The 9,938-nt window shown below is 46.5% G+C and overlaps 1 protein-coding gene across 1 annotated transcript in view; it reads left to right on the plus strand.

Annotated features, from left to right (window-relative positions):
* Window positions 1-4,728, plus strand: part of LOC146063190 (solute carrier family 22 member 7-like) — a 40,966-nt gene extending 36,238 nt beyond the window's left edge. Inside the window, exons 9-10 of the mRNA XM_083175343.1 lie at window positions 1,215-1,421; window positions 4,529-4,728. Coding sequence (XP_083031469.1) covers window positions 1,215-1,421; window positions 4,529-4,589 — 268 coding nt within the window. The 3' untranslated portion in view covers window positions 4,590-4,728. The remainder of the gene's footprint in view (window positions 1-1,214; window positions 1,422-4,528) is intronic.
* The last annotated feature ends 5,210 nt before the right edge of the window (window positions 4,729-9,938 follow it).

Genomic DNA, 9,938 nt, shown 5'->3' on the forward strand with positions numbered 1-9,938 from the left:
GTGGAGATGAGAAGGATGTGTAGCAGGTGAGTCATGCAGGATGGTGGCTAACTCCACAGGGAACTAGGATGGAGGATACACAGATGGAGAATGGTAGGAGTATTGGGTATGTAGGGATATGGTGCTAAATGGTGTGGAGATGAGAAAGGAGGGTAGCAGATGAGTCATCCAGGATGGTGTCTAATTCCACAGGGAACTAGGATGGAGGATACACAGATGGAGAATAGTAGGAGTATTGGGTATGTAGGGATAGGGTGCTAAATGGTGTGGAGATGAGAAAGGAGGGTAGCAGGTGAGTCATCCAGGAGGATGGCTAATTCCACCAGGAACTAGGATGGAGGATGCACAGATGGAGAATGGTAGGAGTATTGGGTATGTAGGGATAGATGGATAGGGTGCTAATAGGTGTTGGTATTCGAAGGAAGGGTTGCTAAAATTAAAAGCCTTTGGATGTGTGGGACTTTTCTGCAAGTCTGTCCATTTTCTTAAAGCAGCAATAAGATTGGTTTTGCCTTGTAGATGATTGCTGCTTTAAAAAATAACACGGAGGCTACTACATTAAGCCCAAGGATGGAAAATGGTGGGAGCATTGGGTATGTAAAGATAGGGTTCTAATAGGGTTAAAGAAGGGAGGGTGGCAAGTGATTCATTCAGCAAAGTGGTTCATTCTGCAAGGAACATGGATGGACAAAAAAGGCAGACAAATGGTACCAACATTGGGTAGAAATGTGGAGACATGGCATTGAGAATTGAGGGTGGAGTGTGAGTTATTCAGAAAGGTGGATAATTCTGCAGGTAACACAAACGGATGAAACAAGGCAGAAGAATGGTACCAACATTGGGTATCTAGGGATAGATATATGGGTATGGGTATGAGAGGGTAGGGTGGCATGTGAGTCATCTTGGAGGGTTGAAATTAGGATGGGGAATGGTAGGACTATTGTTAAGCATTCTAGAGGGTGGCTCATTCCACAAGGATCTAGTACAGAGAGTACAAGGCAGGATATGTAGGGGTAAGGATGTGGGTATGAGGAGGGACGGTGACAGCTGAGTTATGGAGGAGTGCCGCCAGTTCCATTGGGAATAAGACTGGAGGATGCAAAGAAGGAGCCGAGTCCCTCCAGGCCAGCAGTGTGACCGGCTTGTCTATAGATGAACTATGTGTATCTGTGACCTATTGTTGCATCACGTGTGTTACATGTCATCTCTCGCAGACAGAAAAGTGCTGGCTACACCTCCTTTGTGGGGCGAATTGGGGTCACCGTTGTCCCCTTGGTCATGATGCTGAGTAGTTTCTGGCATCTCCTGCCCCAGGTGATATTTTGCGGCATGGGAGTGGTCTGTGGCGCGGTAGCCTCTCTTCTCCCAGAGACTAAGAACGTGTGCCTACCGGAGACCATCAATGACACAGAAGGCGGCAGGTGAGCTATGGTAGTGTAGTGTTGGGATAATGGGATATATCATGTATGATATCTTTGCATGTAATGCATACTGTGCGTGTTTATAGGGCTCCCGATTGGGTCTATCCTGGAACTGTTCTAAGCCGAAGATACAGAAAATTAGAGGAGTAAATGGAGTCTCAGTGAGGACTATAGCGGACCCTCATGGTCATGTACTGGAAAAGATGTCTGGCCAATTAATATTAGCAACTAAGAGCTAACATGGCCAGGCTGAATATTATATGAATTATGTATGTAATATTATATAGTCAGTACTGACAGACCCTTTATGTCCACTAGATGGCGCTACCAGTAAAATCCTCTGTAGTCAGAACAGAGTTTGGATCTCTTTCATAACTACAAAGTCAGTAGAGCAACTCCGGACAGTAACGGTGAATGAGGACAGAACAGATCGGCAGTTGCTAATTCGAGTGACACTGGGGCAGATGTTTTATGCCTGGTGAAGTGATAAAGTGGAAGGTGATAACACGCAGCTAGGGAAAGGAAGACTAGTTTGAGCAGCTTTCAGCTCAGAGCCGCCCAGTGTGTATGCCCCAGCGGTGAGCGCTGCTGTGCGCTCCCGCATCATCGCCGGGAAAGCCGTTCATCTGCTGGTATTACCAGCAGATGAGCAGCTTTGAGGACAGCTTTGCATAGCACTGCGCTATGCAAAGCCACCCCCCCCCCCCCCCCCCCCCCCCCCATGCTGACAGCGCCGGGCAGGAGGAAAGCCGCTCAGTGTGTATGCACTGAGCGGCTTTCTCCCAAGCGATGACAGCTATCATCACTGTCCATACACGCTGGGCATAATAGCCCAGTGTGTATGGACCTTTAGAAAGATATGAATAACGTAATGCCTGCAATAGGCGTGGAGTGGGTTAAACATCCAAGGCTGCTGTGTGACCTTGGGAAGCATGTGACTCGGTGTTCCAATAAGGACTCAGGAAGGATCAGTGTTAGCTTTGATATCAGGTCAGGAAAGGGAGGAGTCTTCCTCTCTTTCCTGAAGGTTTTCCCGCCCTCCCTCCCTTATGTTAATATGGTGGGGTGGGTGTTAATTGCGTTGGCTGATAGGCGGGAAAGAATGGCAGGTTAATAGAATTATTTTTGATTCAAATGATGATGATGCTACGTATATGTTTGCTTTTCGGTGCGCTCGCCTCTCATTGGCTTAGGCCTTCGCTCGATCACCCGTTCGGGGGGCAGCGACCCCACCCGGATGGGTGGGTAGTCAATGCAGTAGGTCGAGCGGATACCGCTTGTTAGGGTAGGCTTAATTATTTATGCAGATTGTGTGGGTGGAGCTTAGTTAATTAGCCATTCTTTGTGGGCCACCATTAATTAATTAATTAATTATTAATAAATTAATCTAGCTTAAAAGTGCTAAAATAAATCAGCTAACAATTTCTGCCAAACCTAAGTCTTCGAGTCCTCATTTCAGGTTTAGTTTGCAAGTCTTGAAATGTGATGTATATACATGCTAGAGGTCACACACATCAGATGCTAGGATGTTTAGTTAGTTTAATGCTGGGAGAATAAAGGGTTCTAGAGATGAACATAGTGATGACTGGAGAAAGAGATGATATAGATCTGAGACAATGTCGATTTGAGAAAACCGGTAGACATATGCGGTGTACACACTGTGAGATTTGACATTCGATTTTGACTATATAGTAAAAATCGCATGTAGATCGCACAGGTTTTTTTTTATCTTGCGATCCCGATGCGCGCACCCGTGACAGCACAAATTGAAACCCAGATAGACAGGGCAGCAATGACTGTATAGTGCAAATCGAATACAGATTGTATGAATTGTATGTAAATAGTACAGAGTTAGCAAAGATTACATAGCAATCTAATCTTAAATCGAATAGCAAGGGAATCTCACTGTGTGTACACACCATTAGGTGAAGAAGGATTTATCCAATAGGCCAGATCATGCTAGGAGGAGTCATGCAGAAATGAAACCAGGCGATTCTGGTAGAGGGAGGGGTTACAGGGGCAAACGCAGGATTTTCAGAAGGGGGTTTCCAGAGGGGCGGAGCAAAGCACGGAGATGGACACTTAGGTGACCCAGTATATGCCAGGTCAGTTAAAGTATTAAAGATAGACCAAATGTATATAAATAATAATAATAATTAAAAAAAATTACAGTGCCAATGTTTAGTGTATACATACTGTATATATACATACAGGGGCATCAACAGCAGTGTAGACCCCTGGGCATAGCAATGTATTGGGGCCCCTACCGATCCTCTAGTGGTAGGGGTGGGGGAAGCATGTAGGGCCTGGATCAGTAATTTCCACTAATTACCCCTTTACTGCATAGATGGCGGGAGATGGGGTGGGAGAAGCGGGCATTGGGCTGAATGAAGGGGCCCTGATACATAACTTCCAGGGTGGTAGAGGATGTTTAATATGCAGAGGAGGGGTGAATAGTGGAGTGGGCTTATTATTCATAATTTTCTGGTGGGAGGACAGCTTGCTTGACTGCAGATATCTCCAGTTTCCGGAAATAGATTTCTTAGATTTTAGTGGAATTAAAAACTAGAGAATCCCACCTACCAAATGGTATTGGGGACTAGGGGATCAGAGTTCAGGAGGCAGAGCAATCTGCCAATGAGTATATAAAACTACATACCAGGTGTGTGGAGCTGGAGCAGTAACAAGCTGCTGGAAGGTTGATATCTCTGGTTCTGGGAAAACTAGACACAAGCTACTACTGTCCCTCAAAGGGTGAGAGTCTCAGCTTTTGGAATATACCCTCAGAAAAACTCTAAGTTAGACTGAACCTGAAATATCTGACTGGGAAGAGTAATTAACAGGCTTGGATGGGGACCACTGCTTTGAAATCAGATATCTCTGGTTCCCAAGGGCCGATTTTTAAAATACTTGTACCCATGGAAAGAGGAGACCCTCAGCTTTCAGGGGGGGGTTTCTGGGTACTCAGAATCCTCCCTGCGTGCGCTACTGGGTTACAGGCATCTGAGATGGGTGATGTCATAGGAATCAGAATTCAAAGACCTGAGACTACTCATATGGTGTAATAATATGTTCTAGAGATTTATGTTTTGCTGTCTCTCCTCCAGAGATAAGGACTATGGTAAGAATGAAGAGGTTCCTGATCTAACACCAAAGACCGAAAATTGACCTGCAACCGTCTCCTCTCCGGCAAGCATGAACTTTGTTACCGAAAAGAAATGACTTCAGTTTGTCCAACAACTTAAACAATTTGATACATCACGTACATTTTTATACCGCAAATCTGATCAATAGAATAAACAAATGGTGCTAGTATGGAAACATAAAAAAAAAATTTAAGTAATTTTTGCACAATTAATCAATTGTCTACAAACACACTAATTAGTCTGTGCTGCTGCTTATATTGCAGGTATAACTACAGTATATTATTGGCTATTAACATATATGTGGCAGATGTACGGAAGAGTAATACAGTGAAAAGAGCTAAAGTTCCAACCAATCAGCTCCTGTATGTTTTCAAACAACTGCCATTGTTTTCAAACAATGGCAGTTGGGAGCAGATTGGCTATTTTATCTCTCTCTATTTTATCTACACCACGTTGGAGTGGGCTCAGTGGTGCAGCCAGATTCCAAGCTGAAGTGGAGATGATGGTGGAGAACCAATGGGGTCCTCGTTTTAGCACCTTATGATCTGGCACTTGGCTTGATTAGGATACATTATTATTATTTTATTTATAAGGCACCACAAGTGTTTTGCAGCGCCGTGCAGGGAGACAAACTTAACATCACAGTAAATGAATAACAAAATAGAGTACAGGTAAAATGAATGACACAACTCAATACACATTACAGCTTAGATGTAAGTAGTGAGGACTTGACTAATGTGCTACTAGGGGCTGGTGGCCAAAGATGGAGATGAGTATGCGGACGAAGATGGTCGCTGAGTGTTTGAGTATGGGGAGCTGTGAGTAAGGTGAAGAGGGCTCTGACAACAGGAGGGAAGAGGGCCCTGCACTGAAGAGCTTACAATCTAGTAGGAAGGGTAGACAGATTACATGAGGTGCAAGCGAATGGGAGGTGGCTTGATGGCAGAATGTAAGCAGGCAGAGATGGTCAAGGCGTGTGGCAGGGGTCAGAGAACCAGCCTCAGGACTAGTTTATGCAGCGGAAGGGTACGCTTTGATGAATAGGTGAGTCTTCAGTGCCCGTCTGAAGCTTTGCAAAGTCGGGGAGAGTCTAATGGAGCGAGGGAGTGCGATCCACTGAAGGGGTGCAGCACGGGCAAAGTCCTGAACTCTTGCATGGAAAGACATCACTAAAAGTCTATATCACAGGTCTTCAACCTGTGGCCCTCCAGACGTTGTGGAACTACATGTCCCAGCAAGCCCTGACAGTTTTGGCATGCTCTTAAAGGAAAAAATGTGGCAATGCATGTTGGGACATGTAGTTTCACAACATCTGGGAGGCCATAGGTTGAAGACCCATGATCCTATCACACCTGGGTCTCGTGCAGATTGAAGTAACATCTGGGACATTTTGCACACACTGCCACTAGCCCTATACCTGGAGCAAAACATACATCAAGGAACTGGAGTATTCCCATCAAACCCTGAAAAGGCCAAAGCGGAGACATCATGTCCTCAGTGACCTTGGTTTGTCTGAGAAGGCCCCTGGTTATAACCCCATACAAGCCTCTTTGCCAGAACACACGCAGCGTAATTTGCCCATTGTGCGTTAAGCCGCAGCATTCACTAGAGCACATTTCTATACAATGGCTGTTGGAAGCTTTCATTTTACTACGGCTTGGACGCCACTGAACCTAAGCCTAAGTTAGGCCTGACAGTCTTTACTTGTACAGTATTCTGACGATCCAGATCCAATTTAAATTGTTTGTGGTCCATGTAATAGGCAAAAACAGTGCTCGTGGCTTCAGGGCTGGTGCAAACCTCTCTGCGCCCCAGGCAATTTTCCCTTACACCCGCCCCCCCTTTCCCCCTCTGCCCTCTGTTGGGGGGGGGGGGGGGGGGGTGTTTCAGCTCAGCGCGCACTACACGTGCTCCGGGGGCTGACGATGCATGATACTGCGGCACGGAGGGGGGTGTGTGTGTGTGTCGGGTACCTGATTCCCACTGAGCCAGCCTCCACCAGCCGGTCGTACACCTCACCGCTACCCGCGGACATCCTCCTCTCCCGCCGGGTACCTCTGCTGCATCTCCCGAACGTGACTTCCAGTTCCTGCCTCAGCCTGCAAGGTGCCCGGCTCCCGCGTCATCCCTACACGCGCTCCGGGGGGGGGGGGGTGCGGGCGATACTGCGGTGGGCGCCCACACCCCCGTGTCCAGGGGTGTGTTTTCTATGGTACCTCTGCGGTACTGAGCTGCCGAGGAGAGCTACCATACTCTCCTCAGTGGCTCAGTACCGCCCTGCAGTGGCCAGCGCCCTAGGCAAATGCCTAGAGCTGCCTAGTGGTGGCGCCGGCCCTGCGTGGCTTTCAGTGAGAAAACTCGTGGATAAGCAAAAGTTAATAATTGGTCACACCACATAACTGGACCGAAGGATGGCATCTAAGCACAATATATTTAATTTAATATTGTTTTTCTGAAATTCCCGGTGACAAAACTTTTGGTCTTGGCATGCCGTGAAAAATATTCTGATGGGCAGTGTTTTTCAACCACTGTACCGTGGTACACTAGTGGGCCTCGAGCTGTTCTCAGGTGTGGCCCCAGATCTAGAGATGCCCAAACAGTTTACAGCCACCACCAGTCCAACTGTTACTGGTCTCTTCTTTTCATGTAAAGGGCCAATGTACTGTATTGCATTTTTGTTACCTGTGGGGACCAGTGTGATTGATTTTTATATAGGGGCCAATAGGTTTGTTTTTTTCCTGTGGGGGCCAATGTGTTTTGCCCTGCGGGGATCTCATGGTGTGCCTTGGCAATTTTAAAATCTTACTTAGTAAGGTAAAAAGGTTGAGAATCACTGCTCTAGGGCGCCGGGATATAAAAAAGTTTGTGAACCCCTGGCTTAGAACACTAACATACATGGGGATATGACACGCATTGGGTCAACCACTGAAAGTTGACAGCCCTGAAGGTCAACATGGGGTTAGGTCGACAGTCAAAATGTCGACATGGGGTTTTTCACCTTTTTTATGAGCCGACGTGCCAACTAGGGTGTGGAGGGAGAAGAAAATAGTGTGCCGAGAGCATAGCGAAGCAATTGCCCGAAGAGGTCACGGTGCACTTTTTAAGTGTCCATGTCGACTGCTTCAACATTCAGCACAATAAAAATGCGGAAAAACCCTGTGTCGATATTTTGACCGGCGTCCTAATGCATGTATTGCAGCAAGCAGGGGACTATATGGTCTATGCCTTGTTGTGTTTTTCAGTAGGTTGTATATTGCACGTCTAGCTCTATGTAGAACCCCACTCCAACTTGTCCATGTCTATTGCAGATCACTATTGAATGCTAATTTCAGAGGACTATAATGCTGTTCAAAGGTTTTAGGCAGATGTGGGGGAAAAATGCTGCAAAGTAAGAATGCTTTTAGAAATAGAAGTGATAATAGTATATTTTTATCAATTCACAAGATACAAAGAGAACAGAAGACAAATATAAATCAAATCAATATTTAGTGACCATCCTTTGCCTTCAGCACATCATCAATTCTTCTAGGTACACTTGCACAGGTTCTGAAGGATCTCTGCAGGGAGGTTGCACAAGTCAAGATGGGTCTGAACACTAGGTTAAAAGTATCAAACCCAGTCACGAGAAGACTATCCATCTCTTACCACATGGACTCCAGATTATTATAATATACACTAGAGCTGGTCATCGTGTTCTCCACCAGAAGCCTCCCACATAACCATGTGCCCATCTTAGATCATCTAGTGGTCCACACATGCATGTTCTGAGACTATCAGAGGGGTACTAGGTCAGCATGCTGGAAAGGTTTCTCTGTGTCCACCGACTGGAACAGCTCTAGATGCATTAGCTAAAGTAGTAACATTAAGCTGGGCCCATGCAGGAACCTGGAAGAACGATCCTAGTATCAGGTCACAGTCCTCATCTCTTGCTCCAGCCAACAGCATTCCATCCCATCAAGACTGTGCTCCGCTTCTCTTCAATGCTATGCCTCACCTCTTGTTTCACAGGTAACTTATGGTTAGTCCACCAAGATTCCCCGTTAGCTTCTCGAAAGTGCAGAACTTTGAGACTCGGGTCCGTCTTCATCACTTGCTCTGACTTAGAGGATTTTGGCAAAGAGTGTAAAGTCTCACCTCAAAATGAGGGAATATGGTAGCATAGGCAATACGGAGGTTACTAACTTGTTTGTCCTTTACCCATAAGATCCTTTGCCATACACCTGCTTATTAGTGAGTCCACTACATGTCTGAGTGCCCCTTGCTATTCTGCGCTCCCCTGTTCATATTGCACTCACATCTAAATCCAGGGTTATTGCACAGGAGCACGCATCAACACTGCATTTTGCTCAATGCAAAAGGGTCTACTGGGGCCCAGTGGGCTGGGTATCCTACCGTGGTAGCTAGCAGGGTGTTACCCAGCAAGGGGGAGCCTAGGTGTAAGACGGGTAAACCCAGGTCATACGATCCTGGACTGTTCACAGGATAGGGACAACGGATTTCCTGGCACAAGAATGTCATCTCCAAACGCCGGCACCGCACCCGTGTGCAGTGTGAATAGCGCCAATCCAGGAATAACCCGGATCAGTGCCGTGGTGGAAAGTGATCTGTCCCTGATTGCCCCATCTCTCCTAAATGCTCCGCCTACACCTGCTTCCATGAATCAATATGGTCTCTCTCACGAGTGCCTCTGCACCCCGGCTCCCCAAATGTGCACCATCCACCCATGACCCCGTATATGTACCTCTGCCCTCCCTATGAGTGCCCTGCCTCCTACCTCTCTAGGATTGCCTATGATCTCCCTTCTCCATATGTGCCCCTGCACTCTTCCTCCCCATGTGTTACTCTGATCCCCTCTCCCCATAGATGTACCGAGTCTTTGCCCCCTCCCCAGAGCTGGTGGCAGCGGATCATATGTAGCATGAATGAAAAGGATAAAAGTCAGTTTTTAGAGCCGCATAACTGAAACTAAAGATGGCAGCAATGCACAATTTTCACCCTATAAACATTTAAAACTCATCTCGACCTTTTGACTGTCAATCATGAGTCAGTCTGTTTTATACCAGTGGTTACCAACCCTGGTCCTCAAGTATCCCCAACAGTGCAGGTTTTCCAGGTCACTCAGCAGGTGCACTCATTATTCAGACACATTTGTATCACAGGTGGAGCTAATTATGTCACCTGTGATTCTGTGAGGAGACCTTGAAAAGGTGCACTGTGTGGGTCCCTGAGGACCGAGTTTGGGAACCACTGTTTTATACCATAACACCTCTCTACATAGTATAAAAAAACACTTAGTCCCCGGTAGGCATCGGTCGGTTAGTTCGTGCTAATTTCGATAACCGATCTCGGGATTTTTATGTGGCCTTCACAA

This window comes from Crinia signifera, chromosome 3 (genome assembly GCF_055691185.1).
Source record: "Crinia signifera chromosome 3, ASM5569118v1, whole genome shotgun sequence".
Classification (NCBI taxonomy): domain Eukaryota; kingdom Metazoa; phylum Chordata; class Amphibia; order Anura; family Myobatrachidae; genus Crinia; species Crinia signifera.